Source organism: Lucilia sericata, unplaced genomic scaffold (assembly GCF_015586225.1).
Source record: "Lucilia sericata isolate MDLA Ls3-8-SP2 unplaced genomic scaffold, ASM1558622v1 Contig000612F_arrow, whole genome shotgun sequence".
Classification (NCBI taxonomy): Eukaryota; Metazoa; Arthropoda; class Insecta; order Diptera; family Calliphoridae; genus Lucilia; species Lucilia sericata.
Genome location: NW_023994619.1, coordinates 77501 through 101514, shown reverse-complemented (window position 1 = coordinate 101514; position 24014 = coordinate 77501). Strand labels below are relative to the sequence as shown.

The 24014-nt window shown below is 29.2% G+C and overlaps 2 protein-coding genes across 3 annotated transcripts in view; both read left to right on the top strand.

Moving 5' to 3' along the window:
* Positions 1-6193: 6193 nt before the first annotated feature.
* Positions 6194-14394, top strand: LOC119606689 (sideroflexin-1-3). 2 transcript variants are annotated; one of them, XM_037960250.1, is made up of 8 exons: positions 6194-6368; positions 10584-10948; positions 11199-11316; positions 11446-11521; positions 11647-11732; positions 11809-11936; positions 12008-12165; positions 13856-14394. In XM_037960250.1, the coding sequence occupies exons 2-8, from the start codon at positions 10636-10638 to the stop codon at positions 13940-13942; spliced, it is 966 nt and encodes a 321-aa protein (XP_037816178.1). In that variant the 5' UTR covers positions 6194-6368; positions 10584-10635; the 3' UTR covers positions 13943-14394. The 2 variants fall into 2 exon arrangements, with proteins under 2 accessions (XP_037816178.1, XP_037816179.1); XM_037960251.1 differs by having other exon boundaries at positions 6219-6368; positions 10565-10948.
* Positions 14395-19926: 5532 nt separating this feature from the next.
* LOC119606679 (mitoferrin) overlaps positions 19927-24014 on the top strand; it is a 17977-nt gene continuing 13889 nt past the window's right edge. Inside the window, 1 exon segment of the mRNA XM_037960238.1 lies at positions 19927-21293. Within this exon segment, the coding sequence (XP_037816166.1) occupies positions 21177-21293 (117 nt within the window). The 5' untranslated portion in view covers positions 19927-21176.

Below are 24014 nucleotides of genomic sequence, written 5' to 3'. Positions count from 1 at the left end.
CTAGACTATAGACTAGACTATAGACTAGACTATAGACTAGACTATAGACTAGACTATAGACTAGACTATAGACTAGACTATAGACTAGACTATAGACTAGACTATAGACTAGACTATAGACTAGACTATAGACTAGACTATAGACTAGACTATAGACTAGACTATAGACTAGACTATAGACTAGACTATAGACTAGACTATAGACTAGACTATAGACTAGACTATAGACTATAGATTAGACTATAGACTAGACTATAGATTAGACTATAGACTAGACTATAGACTAGACTATAGACTAGACTATAGACTAGACTATAGACTAGACTATAGACTAGACTATAGACTAGACTATAGACTAGACTATAGACTAGACTATAGACTAGACTATAGACTAGACTATGGACTACACTACAGACTAGACTATAGACTAGACTAGACTAGACTATAGACTTACTATAGACTAGACTATAGACTAGACTATAGACTAGACTATAGACTAGACTACAGACTAGACTATAGACTAGACTATAGACTAAACTATGGACAAGATTAGAGACTAGACTATAGACTAGATTATAGACTTAACTATAGACTAGATTATAGACTAGACTATACACTAGACTATAGACTAGACTTATTAACCAGATTAGAAACTAAATTATAAACTAGACTATAAACTGGACTATAGACTAAACTGTGGGCTATATCTTTATGTTAGAGTGTAGCCTAGACCATAGACTAGACACTATACTTGACCGTATCTCAGACTATATAATAAGCTATAAATTAGTCGATTGCGGTCGTTATTTGAACATAACAGAGTTAAACTGAATAACTAGCCCTAGTTTTTCAATTATGTAATACACCTTTTTGTAAAAATGAAAAAGATTTCCAACGAAATTTTACCTCCATATTGTCTTAATGGTGGGTATTAGTATTATAAAACTGTTACTGATGATACATTATAAAGAAAACTGTGCTACAAATGGGAACAAATATAATACACAAACTTTTTGGTTGATGTCTATACTAAATTAGTTTCTTATATAGATTCAGAACTTGGCTAAATATATAAACAACAAAAACAGCACTGTTCAAGAAAAAGTATAAAAATTAAATAATTTATAATAAAAAAATATACTCACTCACTATCTGCCTGATAAATAATATAAAACAATAAGCCATACATAATACGTACATACATACATATTCATCAAAATTCCCTTAAGTACATACATATTTATAGTTGAAAAAATATTTAAAAATATAAAAAATAATTTTTTAGTTTTAATAAAAAACAAAATAATTGTTACTTTTACCTGATAATTAATCCTGAACTTAAAATAACAAAACCATAAAAACTAAGATTTAAATAATTTATTTAAGTTTGTAATAAACACTACTATATACAAAACCAACAAATTAAACATTATATACTTACTACATAAATGTATTTACATAACCAAACAAAAACCCTACAAAACATTCTACATATTTATTAAAACACAAAATAAAATACTATAAACAAATTTAAATGAAAATTTATGTATAAATAAAAATTAATAAAATTATACTCAAAATCCAAATAATATAAAATAATGAAGAATGCAAAATATAAAAATAAAAAGAAAAAGATAAATAAAAAAATAAATAATACTGTACAATGTTTACTGTTGATGTTATGTTAGTTTATTAATAAAACAATTAAACAATAAATAAATTACACTATATACACAAATACAAACACATATACAACATAATATGATAATTTATTATTATAAATTAATGACAACAATAATAAAAGAATAATAACAATAATAACAGCAGTAATAAATAAAGAAATAAATAAATTAATAAATAAACATAATAATAAAATAAATTACAAGAAAACAATTCAGAAAAAATATTCAATCATTTGCAGACTGCATTTGTCAACATATAGAAATGAAAAAATGGTTTTATTTTTCAGATATATTGCAAATAATTTTGAACCTGTTCTACAAAAAGTATAATCAATGAACTAGGTCTATAGTCTAGTATAGTCCTTGGAAAAGTCTATGGATTAGAATATAGTCTAGTCTATTGACTAGTTTATGGACTAGCCTATGGATTAGTCCATACTAGTTATTCTATGGACTGGCCAATTGACTATTCCATGGAATATTCTTTTGACTAATATATATACACTATTCTATTGCCTACTATGCACTGCTTTATTGACTGTGCACTAATATATTGACTAGTCTATGGTTAAGCCTATTGAATAGTCTGTGGTCTAGTCTATAGACTTGTCTATGAACTTGTATATTGTATATTCTATCGACTGCCCTACTGTTCAAAACGAAGTCTCTTCGACTCTACTTGACTGTTCGTGGGCAGTGAATTACCACGTTAACCAACCAGCCTACGGACTTATACATATATGGACTAGTCTATTTACTGTTCTATTAACTAGACTACGGACTAACATATTGACTAGACTATGGGCTAGTCTATTGGCTAGTTTATGGACTAAGATTAGAATATGTACAAAACTATTGACTAGTTTACAATATTGACAAGACTACCACGTTAACCAACCAGCCTACGGACTCATATATGGACTAGTCTATGGACTAGCCTACGGACTCATATAGCCCCTGGGTCATTTTATGGACTAGTCGATGGACTAACCAATTGTATAAACTATGGACTAGTCTATGGATTAATACATACAATTATATGGACTAGTCAACTCTCTACACTCTTGATTAGTCTTTGGATTAGTTAATTGATCATTCTATGGACTATCCTATTGGGTCTATCACTATTTTATGGACTAGCCTTTGCAGTAGCCTATGGACTATGAATTATTCTGTGGGCTGGTTTATTGACTAGTCTAATACATTATTGACTTATATGTATATGGACCATTTTATTGCTTAGTCCATGGACTAGACCAACGGTTCCCAAATGGGGGTCCGCGGACCCCTAGTGGTCCGTAGTAAAATCCTAGGGGGTCCGCGAAGACGAACAAAAAAAACCATGAATAAACAATATTCTGCTTTTATATGTATGTACAAATATCTCCAATTTTTGTGCAATAATCCCAAATTTTTTGGTGACTTTTTGAATTTTATTTTTTCGGTTGTTTATCAGGAAGAAGCTAGGCCCTACAAATTTATTGTATAACTTTTATAAAGTAAAGTACTACAGATTTAATTTTATCAAATTGTAAGCAAAAGTGTTCTCGTTTGAAAGGACTAAAATTATATATTTCCAAAACAGAGGTGACTCTTTATGCATCTCTTTATAAATATTTCAATCCGACGTGATACACAGATTTCAACTCTATCTTCAAAACATGCAATTGAAACCCTATCTGAAATATTATATATTCTCAATGTACGGGAATATTTTATAGATATGACATCTCTACATTTATTAGACCTAGGGATTAATGAACTAGATCAATTTTCGGATGGACAATTATCTAGAACAATAAGATATCAAAATATGTATGGGGGTCCGCGAAATTAAATAAGTTCTTCAAGGGGTCCGCGAAGTAAAAATCTGTGGGAACCGCTGGACTAGACAATGGAGTAGTCTTTTGGCTAGTCTAAGGACTAAATTGTCTATTCTTTGCACCAGTATATTTATTGTATTTTCATTAGTTTGTGTACTAGTGCATTGACCATATACTGTCTAATCACTTGATTAGTCCATAGATTAGACTATGGGCTGATTGTCTGGTTAATTGCCAAATCTGTGGACTGACATATGGACTATGGAATAGTCTATTGACAAGTCTATGAAATAGTCTATTCACAAGTCTATGGGATAGTTTATTGACAAGTCTATGGACTAGCTATTGACAAGTTAATGCACTACTTAATAAACCTTTATAACAGAATAAAATAATTAAAATGCTCATGGGTACTGCGATATTTTTGGATATCAACTAGAGATAGGTATCTAGGTTTTGCATCCATATAATAAAACGATTCTAAATTGTTAGGACTTTGGCTTTTAAAATTGAAATGGAAATGAGGTAAGTACTACTTTCTGCAATTCGAAAAAATTTTTTGAACTATTAAACATTTTGAAATTACTATTACTTTCCTTTAATATACAAATTTCTTACAGTGTATTAAAACACATATTCATCATCAACATCAGTAAACTTCATTCGCAAACAATTGATATCATTCTTTCTTTAACATTTTTGTTTATTTCTTAAACTAAGAAAATTTTCCATAAATATTCACTACACTCAATTCGCTCAGTATTTAAAATTTTACTCCCAAAAACTCTCGCCCTTTGAAATATGTATATAAAATACTCAAGTTGTTTTATTGATAAGAAACAAGAAAATGAGTATAATAATAAATAAAATAAAAAACAACCACCGATTTATTATATTTCGTTGTTCTTATATTCTATTCAGAATTATTAATGACCAACAAATTCTTGATGGTCAAGTTGCCAGATTATTAATAAATTAAGTTGCTTAAAACAGGAAATAAAATCTCCCAAATAACCCTTGGCGCTGTTATGACGTCTCAAAAAAAAAAGCAAAATATGGAGATTTCTCAAATTTCAGGACACGATATCTCAAATTCCAGATGTGATGTCGAGCGCTGTTTAATCCTTTAGAAACGGCTAACGGTTGGCCTGTGTTACTTACAAATTTGTAGCAACCAAACCGAAACGAGTTATTTATAATATCAAACCTTTCGCATTATTCGAAACCTGGTTTTCTAAAATTAGTTCACTCTAATTGTATTCTTACTTTACTTAAATAAACCTAGTCGTTTGGCATCCATGAAACAAATTGTCAAAAATTATGTAAAAATATAAACAAATTATTTTTGCAAAAATATTTCGATAATTTGCATAAATAAATATCTTACATATTCGGGATTTGAAATAAAAACTGAAGAGATATGGACGCAAAAGTTTAAGGTAAGTAATTCGCTGTAAATTGATTGTTTCAAATTCTACGCAAATCATATATCGAGTAGGAGTGAAGTTTATCAAATTTCACCTTTTATAGCGAGTATGTTTATGTAAATTTTGAAGAAGTTTTGGTACTTCTGGCTCTATGGATTTGTCAACAATCAAAATTGTCGCAAATAATCTCACGTAAAAGAGTGGTCTATGGACTTGCCATGGACTAGTTCATGCGTTTAATCCCTTTTAACGGCAAGCTTATATTAAATGCGAAATTAGTGATAATTCGACCGATTTGTAAGCTCGAGTCTAGAAAAAATAAGCCTAGTGCATTCACTAGTCCCAGCACTTCCACGGCAGACATTTGACCGATGTTGTATTTCTTATATAATGACATCGCAAACTTTAAGATCAATATGTATTTTCAATGGATGATATGAACAAGTGAATTCGCCTCTAAATAAGCTATAGCTTATTTGAGATCTGATGAGAGTTAAACGACTCAGTAGCTGAGCCAGTTACGCCCATAGATCAAAATTGAAAAAACATGTTACGTTACGATTTTCCTCAGAGAAAGTACTTTAAGTGTATTAAAGTACTGGTTTCTATGTCAACATATGGCTTCAGAAAGTTGTGGATAGAGTGACTTACGGTGAATTTCGGAACTAGATCTAATATGACATTAAGGTCCTACAATAAAGCAGCCCTTACAGAATTTATCAAATGAGGATAATCAGGTTGATTAATACTTCTCAATTATGAGTGTCAATGTCATTTTCTGAAGGCGGGTCTTTTATAAGATGTAGGGCCAAAATTGAAACAATTTATTATATTGTACATTATAATTTCTAGCTGCCTAATGTTAGAAATTGTGGTAAATTATAAGACTAATACTTCGAAAAAAATGTCCCCTCTAGCTCCTTCCATTGGGTCCCTATCGCATTTTTATCAGGTAATGTACATATGTATATCGTCTGAGAGTCCAAATAGCAGTCGGAAGTTAATGATCTGTGGGAATCAACTTTCAAAAATACCGTTAAATTCATTGAATGCAATCTAACCCTTTAGGTTAACAAATTATCCCCTCATCTGGCTACTCTGGTCCTATATAGTAACATTTTCTTGTGAGAAAGTGTTTGAAAAGCGGGCAACAACAATTACACTCCATCGATTTTAAGCTTTTTCCACACAAAAACAACACGACGACAACAAGAGCAACCAACAACAAAAACATCAAACATTTGCCAGCATAACATTGTATTTGTATTGTTTAGTTTAGCTTTCTGTTAAGAGTGGATGGAGCAGCAAATTAACTGCTGCTAACGACAAACTAAAATCAGTTTTCACTCTACTGCCAAACCGGTCGAAACTCAATAGCAAAAAAAAATACTGAAAAGTACGTGAAATCTAACGGCGCGTGCAAAAATAATAAAAAGGTAAAAATTCTAAGCGTTTGAGAAAAAAAAGAAACTTGTGAATTTTTTATGTTTGAAAAAGAAAAAATAAATATGAAAGTGTGTGTATTATTTCCAATGTTAATGAATTCCATACGCTGACTGTAGGATTCCCGAGTAACTAAATGATTAGACAGCTGGTTTTTGTAGTTAAATTTTTTTGAAACGTTTTTATAACTATAGTGCGTTAATATTACAAACTTTATAAGAAATGAGTAATAATTAAGCAAAACGATTTTGCAAATGTTTAAAATTTACATTCTTTAACAAAAAAACATGTTAAATAATACATATTTTTCGCTTTAAATTATGTAACAAGTGATATTTTTTGAACATTAAAAAAATATAAAAGCGATAAGAAAGAAATGATGATTGACACTGTGGCCCTGCTAATCGCCTGCCTCCCATATAATTTTCAATTGAAATCTTCTATAAATTGAAAGAAAATAATAACAACAATAACAATTACTGTTACTACAACAACTATTAATACAGAGTTTAATAAAATACATAATACTATTAGTAAAATACGAAAATCAGTATTTACTGCTTATAATCATTAAAATATTTACTACTTGTAGTTTTTTTATTGTTGTTGTTGTTGTTGCTGCGTATATTATAGTTGTTGCTTTCCCATATAAAAACCATTTATTTGACATTGGTCTTGAAAATTAAATAAACGGCCTGTGTTGTATCAGAACAAAATTCTTCTCTTGTTGTGTTCAACAACATAAAAAATTGTTTTGGGAAAAATCGTTATTACTGCTCGTGCTGTGTGTGTCTTCTGTCCATTGCTATGCCTGACATTGGATTTTAATACTTTTGGAAATGGCAAACCACCACTAAATTTCTATTAGTATACATTTTTTTGCGGAAATATAAACAAAATCTTCGTTTTTTTTTGTGTGTTTTAATCCAAAGTACAAAAACAAAACTGGGAAATAAATAACGAAAGCCCAAAAAAAAAATCAATGAACTTTTACCGAAATTGTTGCTGTTACTTATGCTTAACCCTTTATATGTATAAAGGGTGTATTTAAATCATTCAAAATAACCTTATTTTTCAAAAATTTTACCCTCTGAACCATAAATTTTAAACGAAATCTATCAATAGATGTGTCCTAAACAGATAGTGATCATATGTATGTGGACTTGTAACAATTACCGACCTATCCTATCAGATTGTGATAAAACGATTAACTTATTTACTATTTTCCAATTGTATTATTAAATCTTAAATTGAAATTCGGAATAACAGGATAGAGGCCTAGTTAAGAATCTAAATTAAGAACCATAATTATAAACACTTTTTAAGTATAACAAACAAACAATAGTTTGAGATCTGGTACTCTTCGGATCTTTGGATATTTATAATTATTATTAGCCCAACAAAAAGAATTTACTATTTTTGGACTGGACTAAAACAGATTAGACCTGTTTTAGAATGATTCTTTGTGGCTCATTAGGAAACTAAATACAGGAAACGGCACTCAGAACTAGTAGTAATCAATCAAATTATTAAAGTTTATAACTCCGGAATCTAAGCATGTACCAAAGATCGTTTTCAGTTGTCTAACTCAAATTAGATTTTCAAGTATGTTACGCCAGATTTAGTACTTATTTTGGGATTAATATTGAGCTTAAAAAAGACTTAAATCAAATACGAGCTTAGGCTTGAATCAAGCTTGAATCACCTTAAGATGAAATCAAGTACGAATTTGGATTATTTCAACATCGGATATACTTAAATCAAGTATGGATTCAAGATTAAATCAAGAGAATGATTTCTTAAATCAACTTCGTTCTGAGATCATTTTGATCCCAAAATCAACACTTTCGTGCTTGGCTTATTCGATATTGATTTAATAGATATGGATTAATTCAAACCCGTATGGCTTGATTCGTTTTTTTGAGCGTAGGTGTAATCTTTGGCCGGAAATAAAACACATAGAGGATAGGATCAACTAGGCACATCGGTGCTGGGCGCTATGTAAGAGAACGTTAGACATAATTAGACTTTCGACAAAAAGAGTAATATCATACTAGTGCAGAGAGTTCAGCGTACATGCTGCTTGGGTATAAGTGGGGCAAGAACAATACGTCAGCCAAGGCTGTAGAAACATTGCTAGATATTCTTCATAAACATATATAAAATATGAGGTGGTATTTACAGCCGAACGGCTCTTATCTTTAGGTGAACTGAATAAAGGGGGTTATAGGACACGAATTCAATGTATACTGCACCCATGGGATGTGTCCTACCGGATAACAGATACAGAATATGTCGGGAACTTTAGAACACTAATCACAGATAGAATATCAGCGGAGAATTAGAGCAAATACGAGAAGGGATCCGTCGGTAACGAATGACTCCAAATTGGAGAATAAAACGGGCCTTAGGTTCTATATTGAACCGAGTTTCCAAACATCGAAACACTTTAATATATCACTATATAAGGTTTTCGTTTTTACCAACAAACATTTCCATTAAAAGGAGCGCCCGATAGTGGATTAAGTTAATTTCTTCGGATTTAATGCTGATGTAGGAAATAACATCTAAAGAATTCCTCGATATTAATCAACAAGAATAAGTTTATATCGTTTGTCTTAAGTAAATGAACTTTCAAAATTGAAGAAAACACTTTCATTAGATTAGATCTCCGATCGTTTCAGAATGGAGATCCACTTATATCGAATTTCCTAGACCAACTTAAACAAGTGACATTTGAGCTGTTTTATTCATTTGCTCTTGCTTTTTGAAACCATACATTTTCTTTTACTCCAGATTGTGGAGCAAAACATGTTTACTATTAAAATAATATTAATTATATCTATTCACACTATTAAATCAATTACATTTAAACAACAATATACATATCTCATTGCAATCATGTGGCGTCGCATTCGCTTCATAATAAAATCTCAATATTCAGCAATAAAATTTGAATTGACACATTTTCGATGACGACATATTAAATATGAATTGTTTACCGCAAAAATAAAATAATATTATAAATAAACAAATAATTTAATGTGTTTGCAAATATTACGACTTGAGAAAATAAACCCAACAAACCAAAAAACTGAAATCCACCAATCCATACTGTTTAAAACAGTAATGCTCGAAAGCGGATTTTTAAAAAATGTGCAGTAGTTCGGGATAGTTAGTGAAAAATTCTCTATATTTTCACGAAGTGAAAGTATTTAATATTAAAACTGTTCTACTTTTTATCAATAAATTAATAGATATTGGACAATGCTATCGCGAAACGATTGAGAGTTTGAGATAGGAAGTATGCAATTGGGATCTATTTTCGATAATTTCGTAATAAGATTGTCACTAAATGATGGACAGTTAAGTGCCTGTACTGTCAAAAATGATGGTTAATATCGAGTGTTTTGTCGTAAACAGTTTACGGTATGATATAATGTTGGTCATGTGGGTATATTGAAATATATAGCTGATACATACATATAACTGTCTATAAATATCTCATATAACGAGAATTTAAAACGTTTAAAAATAAGTGTGAATTTTCACGTTAAAATGAACAATTATATTTCTTGCATCGCAAAATAAATTAATTGATTTTAATACTGATCATAGGATTCCATTATGTGTTTAATTTAAATCTCTCAAAGTCTAGACAAATCTCAAACAGATACCAAAGGAAAAAGGTTAAAGTCCTAAGTTGAAATATTATTAAAATTTCAAAGATTTAATACACAGACGATATTTTTGTTTACAATAACTCAAACTTATTTGCTCGGTAAAGACAAGCGTTATTGAGATTACAAATATTTTATTAAACTAAACAACTTTAATGAGGGAAACATTTTAAAAATATGCTTGAACTGATAACGTTTCTGAAAAATAAAAGAAACACTGATTACAGACAAGGCTACAGAGCAAAAAATAATTCAAAATGAACTTTAGCTGCTCACGAAACAAGAGATAAACTCTTAGATCCCTTAATAAATCTGTAGACCCCCTATAGAGACAACAAGTAAAATGGCGCATAATTAAATTTTAGTTTATTTTTAGCATTTTTTTTCTTGTCAATACAAAACTCATAAATTTAAACCAAAAACCAAGCGTTAATAATTGTCATTAACTGTAGACATATAATTTAATTGTTTTCATTAAATTGATAAGCTGTTTGATAATTTTTTTTCAATTTTTTATTTCTTTTCAAGGTTAAGTGCAATCCAGTATAATAACAACAACAACAAATAAAACTTTAACAACATGACAACATTGCCCAAAGTTGATATCGATCAGCCTAAATATGATCAAAGCACTTATTTGAATCGTGCCAAACATTTCTTTCTCTTGACCAATCCTTTAAATTTATTGGCCACAAATTCGGATTTGGAAAAGGCAAAGAGAATTGTTAATGATTATCGTGCCGGCAGACCAGTACCCGATGTTAAGAATGTCGATGAATTGTGGCGTGCCAAGTATTTGTATGATTCTGCTTTCCATCCCGAGACCGGCGAGAAATCATTGATCATTGGTCGTATGTCCGCCCAGGTGCCCATGAATACTTTAATTACTGGATGTAAGTAGAAAAAGTTAGAAATTATATTTTTTTAGTTATTATTATTATGAATTATCAATGTCAAGTTCATTGTACGAACAAAATACACGTGTTCGGCTACACTTACATAAATTGACAAATGTAAATATTATTCGCAAAACTTTCATTTTTCACACTGCATTGATTGCATCACTAATTTTTTTAATGTAAATTACTTGTAATAATTGTTTTACGTTTTTTGTTTCTTTTCTTTTGCGTATTTAAAACGAAGGCATGCTTTCATTCTACAAAACTACACCGGCTGTTATATTCTGGCAGTGGGTAAATCAAACATTTAATGCCGTGGTCAATTATACAAATCGTTCCGGTTCTACACCCCTCTCTAAAGAGTAAGTTTTTATTTATTTATTCATTCATTAACCGATAATTGAGAGAGTGTTTAGTTTAATAGAATAAAATTTAAATTGATTTAATTTAATTATAACGAAATTTCGTGTGTCTTTTTACTATTTTTTTAGACAATTGTTGACTTCATATGTTTTGGCTACTGGTGGTGCCTTAACCACTGCTTTATCATTGAACAGAATAGTTAAGGTGAGTTTTGAATTAAGATTTGAGGGCCTTCAATTGATAAAATCAGAAGTTTTCTTGAAAATTGCTATATCTATGACCTTGAGATAGTAGTTAAATAAAAAATATTTATTCTTTGTGTTTTTCAGAACTTAAACCCCTTGATCGGTCGTTTGGTACCTTTGGCCGCCGTGGCCGCTGCTAATTGCATCAATGTACCCATGATGCGTATGCAGTAAGTTCATGTTTATTATTTAAATATTGCAAAATAACGTTTAAAAACTAAACTAACATTTTGTTTTAACTTACAGAGAATTGAAGAACGGTGTTACCCTTTTGGATGAACAAAACAATGAAATGGGCATCTCCAAGAAGGCCGCCGCCGTCGGTATTACCGCTGTAGTAGCCAGTAGAATAGCTATGGCCACTCCCGGCATGGGTAAGAATGATTTTGCAAACCTACATATTAGAATAATTTTGTAAACTAAATTTTCAATTTCTTATTTACAGTTTTAACTCCTCTTTTGATTAACAAATTGGAAAAGGGTGGTTTCTTGAAACGTTTCCCCAAGGCTAGTGCTCCCATCCAAACCCTGTTCTGTGGTTTTGTTTTAATCTTTGCCACCCCCTTGGGCTGTGCATTCTTTAGTCAAAGAGCTGCCATAGATGTAAGTATTTGAAATTAAATATTCCAAATTGAGAATTTTTATTCGAAATTTTAAATTTCCATTCGAAATTGAGAATTTTTTTTGAAATTGTAAATTTTCTTTTCGAAATTAATAATTTCTTTTTGAAATTGAATTTCTATATTGGAAGTTGATAAATTTCTATTCGAAATTGAAAAATTAGTATTCGAAATTAAAAATTTCTTTTTGAAATTAAAATTTTGTTTCGAAACTAAAAATTTCTATTCAAATTTTAACATTTTTATTCAAAATTGATAAATTTTCTGTTGAAATTGAAAAATTTCTATTCGAAATTGACGATTGTTTTCAAAACTAAACAATTTTTGTTCGAAATTGAAAATTTCTATTCAAAATTGGAAATTTTTATTCGAAATTGAAAATTTCTTTTCAAAATTCAAAATTTCTTTTCGAAATTGAAAATTTCTTTTCGAAATTGTAAATTTTTTATATGAAATTTTCTATTCAAAATTTGAAATTTTTGTTTGAAATTTAAAAATTATATTCGAAATTAAAGATTTTTTTAATATAAATTTTTTATCAAAATTGATTCGAAATGGAAAATTATCATTCAAAATGGAAAATTTGTGTTCGAAATGGAAAATTTGTATTTGAAATTGAAAAAGTTTTATTGGATATAAATTTTTTTCGAAATTAAAAGTTTATTTTTTAAAAATTGAAATTTTTATTTGATATTATGAATTTCCACTTGAAAATTTTATTCGAAAGAAGATTTTATAAAATTTCCATTCAAAAATATTTTTTGAAATTGAAAAATTTCTTTTCGAAACTTAAAAAATTGTATTCGAAATTTTAGCCTTATTTCAGATTTTGAAAATAAATATTTTCGAAATTGAAACACTTTTCAAAATTAAAAATTTATTAAAATTTGGAAATTTGTCTATGAAATTGAAAATTCGAAGTTTTAATTTGAGGTTTCTATTAGAAACTAAAAACTTATATTTGAAGTTGAAAATTTCTATTCAAAAATCGAAAGCAAGAAATTGTAAAATTGTATTTAAAATAGAAATATTCCTTTCAAAATTGAAATTTTCAACTAGAAATAGAGAATTTAAAAGTGAAAATTTCTTATGAAAATTAAAACTATTATTGGAAGTTTCTATACGAATTTGAATAATTCTATTCGAAATTGAAAATTTCTACTCAAATTTTTAATTAAAATTAAAAAATGTTTACTCGAATCTGAAATTTTGTATTGTAATTCAAAAATCTTTATTCGAAATTGAATCTATTAAATTGATAATTGAAATTTTTAATTCGAAATCGGAATTGAAAACAAATATACGTAAATAAAAACTTCTATTCCAGATTGAGAATTGCTATTCAAAATTAAAAAAATGTTGATTGTGATTGAAATTTTTTATTCGAATTGGAATATTTCTATTTGAAATTTAAATTTTCTATTTGAATAAAGAAAAATTTAATCAGAATTGAAACTTATATTCGAAAATGGAAACTTCTGTTCGAAATTAAAAATTTCTATTTCAAATTGAGATTTTTATTTGAAATTAAACAAATTTATATCCAAAATTCAAAATCTCTATTTAAAATTCAACATATCCATCCGTTGGAAATGCAATTTTTCTATTTGAAATTAAAAAAATTTGTATTTGAGTTTAGCTTCTAATCACAATTTTACTTTTCCCCTTTACAGGTTAAGAGCTTAGAACCCGAAGTCCAAGAATCTATTAAGAAGAAGAACTCGGAATTGACACAAGTTTGGTTCAACAAGGGCTTGTAAATTGTCCCATAGATAAACACACACATCCTCTGAACTTTATGCCAGCCAGCAGGACTAATGCAAATAAGAGCTTAGCCATCTAACAAATTATAAAAAAGGAGAAAGAAGAAAAAACGTTAAACTTTAAGTTAAATTTATACACACAACAACTATAAATGTGTTTTGACAATAATTTCATTAAAAGAAAAATATAAATAGTAATAGTAATGTTTACAACAACACTGTTAATTAAGTTATTAAACAATTTTAGATAAGAGTAGTTATTTTGTGTGAAATACTCTCTCACTGAAACATTTTAGCGTAAATAATGTTTTTTCCAATTTGTTGCATTTATTTGTGTTCTTTTCCTAAGTTCCATAATAAGACAAACAGTCAGACAGGTCATACTCTATTCCAAGCTATTAAGAAACATTAAAATACCTCAGAGAAATTATACATAAATAATAAAATAATTAATAAATGTTTAAATATGTATGTATTTATTGTAAGTTGATCATCACATTTAAGACAAGTAGTTTTTGTTATTTAGTTTCTTTCTTAACATGTCTTAATTTAGTTTTGTTTTAAGAATAAAAATAAATTTAAAAATGAAAAACAAAACATTTTGTTAAATTAAATGTTTAAATGTGTATTTGTAATAAATAAAAGAATTATTAACAAAGTATAACATTATTAATTTGCATACAAACCCTGCAGGAAATGGAACTAGTACCAAACTAGTATTTAACTAGTACCAAAATCACCAGTACTAGTTCCCAACTGTAAACTTTCCTATACCATCATAATGCTCAAATTAACATTGAGTGTGTTTGAAAAATTACTAGTACCATTAGTTCTAGACTTATACTAGTACACTTCGACCCAATTGGGTTCTTTAGAACCAGTTTGATACTAGTTCTAATATTCATAAAAAGTCGCCATAATTGGTGGTTTTGCTCTTTTGAAAGCCTCCTGCACAATTCCAAGTGAAAATTACTACACAACTTGTTTTTTATAAGGTTTTATTTCTAAAGATACAATAACAAATGTTGTAAATACATTTACCTAACAATTCAATATGAAAGTTTGAAGAAATTCTGGTTCTATCCGTATCACCATCATTGATTTCATTATGTCCAAAAATTCCCTTCAGGTATATATCTCCATTTCGTTATAAAAACATTTGCCGTACGATAAAACAAATATTAAACTTACTGCAGTTTTTAAATTTAATAGACGTACTTACATAGGGATTTGCCTGCAACCGGACCTAAATTTGCATGCACTATTTATCCTCACATTTGAAGGGATATGTATGAAAATATCGTTTTTTATGCAAAATGTTTCAAAATTATATTTTAATAATTTAAAAAAATTATTTTTTCCAACACATGTCAAACAAAAATCAATCTACAAGTGGCGCCATTCAACTACTTCTAGTACTAGTATTTTTCCATATAAACTCTAACCCAATTTGTACTAGTGTCTGTTGTTCTAGTATTAGTACTAGTGGCATTAAGACAATTATCGCTTCATTTCCTGCAGGGAAGCATTCCTTTTAAAAGTATTTAAAAGTTGAAGAAACTTCATTCGAAACTTAAAACCTAAGAATGTTTATTCGAAATTGAATATTTCTATTCGAAATTTATATTCTACTAGCTATACCCAGTCTACATTGCTACCCTAATACAATATAAAGAAAAATTTTAGGATTTTTTAAGATTCCAGCTCTAATAGTTTCCTAGATATACGAATTTTTGTATTGACTTCAATGCAAGTTCACCAATTTTTCCCAAATGTTAGATTAGGTTGAAAGGAAGATGTATACAACATCAAATCGGATGAAATACACCTAGGCCACTATAGGACCTATTGTGGGCTGCTTCACTAAATATATTTTCTGGACGTAATTTCTATGAATTTCCCAATCGGTGTTCCAGATGGATGTTATACCAGGAATTATATCACTCTCAAGATATTTGAGGGATGTTATATCAGGAATAATATCACTTTCAAGATATTAGAATCTAATTTATACAAAAGCCCAAATCCGAGTGTGCAATTTTGTATAGCTGTGCCCGTGCTCCTATCATCATTTTAAAAAGGCTTCTTGTCCTGATCTGTTTAGACTCTAAACAGACTCTAAACTTTAGAGTCACCCCATATGATCAAGGTGATTCCACGCAATGTTTCATTATTGACAGAGGGCCTTACGCGATTCTTTCACCTATGTATATGCTCCTATCATCATTTTAAAAAGGCTTCTTGTCCTGATCTGTTTAGACTCTAAACAGACTCTAAACTTTAGAGTCACCCCATATGATCAAGGTGATTCCACGCAATGTTTCATTATTCACAGAGGGCCTTACGCGATTTTTTCACCTATGTAACCTGCCGAAAATTGTAATATTCTAGCTGTAATAGTTGTCAGATATACCGTTTTAAGCCCCCATGGATGCCAAAAGTGTTTGTAAGAGGTTCTAAACCCCTAATGAAAGTCAACCTATTTTTCTCCAGAATTGTTCACATGGATGGTAAAGTTCTTCGTGCAATAATTGTTAGATTCCAGATAAACGAATTTCTTAACTAACTAACTAACTAACTAACTAACTACTAACTAACTACTAACTAACTAACTAACTAACTAACTAACTACTAACTAACTAACTAACTAACTAACTAACTAACTAACTAACTAACTAACTAACTAACTACTAACTAACTAACTAACTAACTAACTAACTAACTAACTAACTAACTAACTAACTAACTAACTAACTAACTAACTAACTAACTAACTAACTAACTAACTAACTAACTAACTAACTACTAACTAACTACTAACTAACTAACTAACTAACTAACTAACTAACTAACTAACTAACTAACTAACTAACTAACTAACTAACTAACTAACTAACTAACTAACTAACTAACTAACTAACTAACTAACTAACTAACTAACTAACTAACTAACTAACTAACTAACTAACTACTAACTAACTAACTAACTAACTAACTAACTAACTAACTACTAACTAACTAACTAACTAACTAACTAACTAACTAACTACTAACTAACTAACTAACTAACTAACTAACTAACTAACTAACTAACTAACTAACTAACTAACTAACTAACTAACTAACTAACTAACTAACTAACTAACTAACTAACTAACTAACTAACTAACTAACTAACTAACTAACTAACTAACTAACTAACTAACTAACTAACTAACTAACTAACTAACTACTAACTAACTAACTAACTAACTAACTAACTAACTAACTAACTAACTAACTAACTAACTAACTAACTAACTAACTAACTAACTAACTAACTAACTAACTAACTAACTAACTAACTACTAACTAACTAACTAACTAACTAACTAACTACTAACTAACTAACTAACTAACTACTAACTAACTAACTAACTAACTAACTAACTAACTAACTAACTAATTAACTAACTAACTAACTAACTAACTAACTAACTAAGTAACTAACTAACTAACTAACTAACTAACTAACTAACTAACTAACTAACTAAGTAACTAACTAACTAACTAACTTACTAACTAACTAACTAACTAACTAACTAATTAATTAACTAACTAACTAACTAGCTGACTAACTAACTATTTATTCATGTTGATTAATGTTCATATTGAAATTCTTTTCGAAATTGAAAATGTCTACTGGAAGAAAATAATTCTCTATTTAAATTTGTTTCTTTCGAAATTGAAAAATTTCTATTCGAAATTAAAAATTTTTATATACATTGAAAATTTCTACTATATATAAATTGGAAAAAAATTTCATTAGATATTAAAAATTTTCTATTCAAATTTGAAAATTTTTATTCGAAATTCAAAATTTCTTTTCGAAATTGAAAATTTCTATTCAAAATTGAACAATTTTCATTCGAATTAATAAAAAATTATTCGAAATATTAACCTTATATTAGAAATTAAAAAAAAATGTTTTATGTGCCCTTGAACTACTTCTAGTATAAGTATTTTTCTTAAAAATTTTAAACCCGTTTATAGGCACTACAAATTGCTAGTAATTGTTCTAGTAATATAACTTTTAGAGAATTAAGGCTTCATCCCCTGCAGGGTTACTTCAATGTTAGCAATAAATTTAGTAATAATTTTGAATCATAAAGTTGTTTTCTGTTAAATCTGGCAAAATTACTATAAATTGATAAATATAGTTAAAATTGCCTTTAATAAATTAAATTCTAACATAATTAATATTAAAAAATTTAATAAAACTACACAACAGACAAATTCACCACAGTAAATAAAAGCTTGCCAGACTTTTATTATTTTCTTACCACTTTGTTTACTTCACATTGCAGTTTGACTTTCTCATTTTTTCCCCCGACAACTGTCAAAAAATTTCATTTCAAGCAAAATCATTCACGTTTTTTTTTTTCAACTTCGTAGAAAACGAATAGAAGTAGAGGAGAATACTTGAAATATTTTTTGTGTAACAATTTAGATTTCAATTTAGCTACAGAGACCTGCGCCGTGTCGGCTTAAGCCGGCTGAGCTGAGCCGCCGATGATTTTTAGCAAACAGCCGCCGCCGAAAAATTATCGGCTGGATGTCGGCTTAAATGCAGCCGCCATTCACAATTGTATTTATTTTTTATTTCAATCCAAAAACTTGTGTTTGTCTTCCACGACAAAAATTCTTATTTTTGACATTATTTTCATTTGTTGTTTCGTATTTTTTCTCATTTCTCCCATATTTATAGACCGATTTGTCTGATAGAATTATACAAAATCGCAAATATCTGTGTTTTCAAAAAAATGTGATTTCTACAAACATACAGACAGACGGACAAAAATATATTAAGTATGTATTGAAATTAAAAACTGAATGATGAACTTACATATGGGAAATTTCGTGTCAAGTGACCCTACTCAAAAAATCGATTTGGATGAAATTTGCAAATTTTCAGCTCTATCGTTCAAGAACTGCCGGACTTAGAGGGGATCAAAGTTGGACATTATGGTCATACAGGGTTTTAGTCAAACGAATGTAACTTTTCAACTATTGGTCCTAGCAAAAATTGCATCCCATTATGGGGCTAAGTATAAAGCCCTTAAAGGAAATTGTATAAGCTTTATTTTGAGCAAAAAAAGAGTTTTTTGCAAAAAAAAAAAAAAATAAAAATTATAATTTTTTTTAATAATTATATAATTATATAATAATTTAATAATTATTAAAAAAATTTAAATATTTAAAAAAAATTAAAAAAAAAAAAATGTGGAAAAAATTAATAAAACCCTGCATGACCAAAATGTCCAACTTTGACCCACTCTAAGTCCGACAGGTATGGATCATGTTCATTTTTTAAAAAACAACATGGACCATAGCCTGCAATATATAGGGCAATGTTGCGGACCATGTACTTCCTTAATTTTAGAAAGGGATTTTGGGATTACTCTTTTTTAATGAATATGCATGTATATAAATAGAATATGTTTTTTCTATATATTTGGATTAGTTTTGGACCAGCCCTTTGAAGAGTACTTTTACACGCGTGTGCGGAGTAGTCTCAATTTTTTTAATCGAAACTAACCAGAACAAAATTTAATAATTATTCCTACATGCATATGTAGCTATACATATGTATGTATATTTATAAATGTTTCATAGGAATAGGTGTAATCTTGAACCAATATTGCCCATTTTTAATACTAAATAGAGAATATTTGTCGAAAATTTCAGCTGTTGGCTTCTGAATGACAAAAACCGAATAATTCACAATTATCTTAATAAGAAAAAAACGTGGAATAACTATTTTGATTAATTAATTAAAACACAATCTCGGATAAAATGTAGCAAATACTTTTTACATTTTTTCGTAAATAAACACAATCAAGTTGTGTATTTTCAGACGGCTGGCAGCCGAATTTGAGCCGCCGCCGATAAATTTTATGTCAGCCGCCGCCGCCGATTAAAATGCTCGGCGCAGGTCTCTGTTTAGCTACGCGTGTTCGTTTTAATAACTTTTATGAGCATAGAAAAAGTGTTAATTACTTTAAATTGAAAGTAAAATCTTAAAGTTCTTAGACTTTTGGTTTTTAAAACGCAAGAAAACAAGGAATTTATATTTGAGAGAAACGTGTAAAAAAAGCTTTTTTCGGTGGCTGTAGTTTGTGAGGTGCATAAAAATTTAACTGAAATTCAAGAAATCCAAAAAACAAAACTTGCTAAGCTGCTGGTTGGTGAGGCACAAATACAAAATTGATTGCACATTAAGTTTTTTAAACATTTGGGAAGGAAAAACAACAATAAACAGAACTCTATAAGTGTGTGGAGATATTCAATTAAAAACTACTTAAATGGTGCTATAATAATTACTAGTTTAAGTATACTTTTCAAGCTAATTAGTTGGAATTTTAAGGCAAACACTAATTAAGTGGAAATACTAAAGGTTTTAGACAGAATATAAAAGTTAAAACCAACTGAACTTTGTTACTTGAATATTGAATGGAACTGCAATTAAATTGCAAAACAGGAACCAATTTTCATAAATCAGACGCCAACAATTTAGGAAAAAGTAAACAAAATTTGCAAACACTTTTCAAGAAACTAGAAGAAGAAGAAAAAACAAGACAGCAATTAAACAACGCCGTTTTGCATGTTGTTATCATTAAATATAAGAAAAAGAAAACGAAAAACCACACAACGAAGAAAAAAGATAAAAAATTGCTTTTATTTACAGCAACAATAATAAGAAAATAATTATAAAACACCAACAGCAGAGAAATAAATAAAAGAGCAAAGTGTTTTTAAACAGAAACAGTAAAAATAAAAATCTACTTATAAAAAGAGAGCCCCATCATCAGCACAACCGAGTAGTGGGGGAAACACTAAGCGAAAGCGCAGTTGGAGCAACAAAACACTAGCATTTTGCAAAACTTGTTCAGTAGTAAGACATTAGGCAGCCTATTAAAAACACCTCCTATCAAAAAAAAAAAAAATAAACTAGCTGAGAGAGCTGCCAGCTAGAAAGGGTTTTTTTAATTAAACAACTAAACAGCAAACACTTTAATAAACGATAAACAAAATAATTTAAAAGAAATTTATTAAAAAAAATAAATCACCAAGCAGCAATAAACTTCCTAATAATTTCGTGTGTTTAATTGCAACAAACCCCCAAAAATAAAGCATCAGCTGTTAAAACCATAAATTCCAAAAGTAAAAAAAGAAAACTACTTGCAGCAAAATGAATATTGACGACTATGAATCTTTGCCCACCACAAGTGTGAGTGTAAATATGACGGCCGGAGCTATAGCCGGTGTATTGGAGCACATTGTTATGTATCCCATGGATTCAGTTAAGGTATGCACGAACTAACTAATATTAAATGTAATCATTTTAATCAATTGTATTGTTTTTTTTTGCAATTACCTAACCTAACATTTATGTGTGAAGTGCGTTTAGTGATGTAATTCACCTTTTTTCATGTACTTTTTTTTCTTTAACACAATTACTCTTTTCTCGCGTGCTTATTTTCTTGCTCTGTTAGTCTCTCATTTAAATGTTTACTTTTTTTTAAATGATACACTCTCTTAGACATAATTTTTCTATATTTTTGTTTTTATATCTTTACTTTCTTCTTCGTCCACATGTGACACCTGCATACAAAAATGAGTTTTTAATATCAAAAAAAACGAAATTAGTTTATTTTTTATTTAGAATCTTTAAAAATATCTTTTGATTTTTTTCACTCGCTTTTACACATGTTACAACACATTGTTGCTCAGCTGATTTTGTCATACGGTGTTGGGGTATTTTGTAAATACTCTATTCGATTCCAATTCAACAAATTTCTTCTTATCAGCCTTTTATTTTCTTTTCTTATTTGATTTTTTTAAATATTGTTTTAAAGTCTGCTTAGCAGACATTTATTGCAAAATATTATTATTTAAAAATCTATATGTATTTGTTTTCCACCATAAATGATACACATTTCAAGAAAGTATTATCAAAAGAATAATAAATAACAATGATGAATAAACAAACATCTTGTGAAATTCTTTTTAATTTTTTTTTTTAAGATAGATGTATGTTTATGAAAATATTCTTTTTAAATTTGAATGCAATATTTAAATTAATTTTTTCTGTTTTACTATACACGACAGACATGAACTTTGGTTAATGTGGTTTTTATTAAAAAAATATAAAAATGTTTAAATTATTTTTGGAGAATATAAATAAATTGATACATAAATTAGATGCAATCTAACACTTTAGAAAATTTATAAAAATAACAGTACATTTTAAAATTAATAAAAAATAAGTAATTAACTAAATTTATTCAATAAAGCCGATCTACTATTTTTAAATTGATTGATTAGGGGCCCACCAAGTACGCAAAGTACGTGTTCTGAGGTTTCATCATGCATTTCGCAGAATCTGCATAGCCTCGTCACATTGTTACTAATATTGTGTTGGTGGTGTCTAAGTCCACAGTGTCCGGTATAAAGTCCCGTTAGTAATCTTAGGTCACTCTTATTGAGTGATAGTAACTTTTGGGATTTACCTTTTATTAGCATTATGAAGCTTTTTGCCTGTCTGAGTCCTGATATTGACTCCGGAGAAATTCAGATTCGACATACGAATCGCATTTTTCCCTAATGTATCCTTTGGGGATACCAAAGAATGATTCTGGTCCAATAAATGGTCGCCGTGCGCCCCTTTTTGCCAGACAGTCTGCTCTTTCATTGCCAGAATGTCCTTCATGACCAGGTACCCAACATAGTGTGAGTTTATTATGTTTACCCAGTTCATTTAGAGATGTCAAACAGTCAAGTACGACACCCGACCTGATTTCATATGATAGTAAAGCCTTAAGGGCCGCCTGACTATCCGACATCACAAATATCTTTAATCCTCTCAGTTTTCTTCTCAGACATTATCTTATGCAAATGATAATTGCATACACTTCTACTTGGAAGATTGAGGGCTAATTACCCATAGGGATGGCTCCAGTAAACCATGGTTTATTTTAAATGCCACCAAGTTATGTTTGTCCATTGGTCCCTTTGCGGTATAAGAACCTCAAAGGCTCTGTGTAGTGTCCGTATTGTTTAACTACAGTCAGGAATCCATATATATGGATCAGTCATAAATATATTTATAATACTCAGTTGCCTGATTTTAAACTTGTTATTTCTAGTAAGCGAAGTGCAGATTTGCGCGCCTCATCCTCATTTACGATAACTTTAAGAACAACTCCAGAACTAGTATAATTAATTGATGATTGGGTGTCACCAGTGATGCAAAAACTTGGAGTGCAAGATTACCTTAAACTAGTTGTACTTTTTCTTCGGAAATCAGAAGATTTTAATCTATTAAGAGAAACAGTAAAATAACTATTATTGGCTAAATTATACTATACATTTCGGCCACAATTTTCAATTTAATTTTCAATTAACCATTTGCTAAGAGCGAAAATTTAAAGCTTTTTATTCTCACAAAATATTTGTCCGAATAGTTTTTTTAGAACTGTTAAAAGTTTAATAGAAATAATGTAGAATCAATGTGTAACTAGTGGCAAGAAACTAGCTCCTAAAACCTCTAGAGCCGATAACACTACTCTCAAGGTTGTTTTTCAAGGATCAAAAGTTCCTGGGGAAAAATCTTTCGGTTGATGCAGTTGTTGCTGGGTTGACAATCTTTGGCCGAGTATGACGCTGGTCGTTCCGGAGCGTAGATCCAATTGTCGTGGGAACGAGGATCTAAAGTGATTCTGTTTGCTTCCGTTTTAGAAGAAGATATAAAATATTAATAAGAATTACAAATTGACTTAAAATTGCTTACATATTCTAAAATAGTTCAATTAATTTCGAAACAAATATATGTATCTTCTATTGTCCTTGTTTAACCCCAATGTATAGCTGAAGTCAAAGGACTAGTTTCATAAAACTTGTTTTAGAATAATTGCCAATGTTCGCTTTAAACGAATACATTTTATACGATGCAGGGCCGTGTTATCTTTTAGCCCGTTTTCAATAGCAGATTTTTTAAAATTTATTTTACGATATTCTTTAAACAATT

Excerpts from the sequence above, each read along its gene's own strand:
- LOC119606689 (XM_037960250.1), top strand. The coding sequence starts at position 10,636 with ATGACAACATTGCCCAAAGTTGATATCGATCAGCCTAAATATGATCAA. Across the intron at positions 10,949-11,198 it reads GAATACTTTAATTACTGGAT|GCATGCTTTCATTCTACAAA; the intron begins GTAAGTAGAAAA and ends TTTAAAACGAAG. Across the intron at positions 11,733-11,808 it reads GTACCCATGATGCGTATGCA|AGAATTGAAGAACGGTGTTA; the intron begins GTAAGTTCATGT and ends TTTAACTTACAG.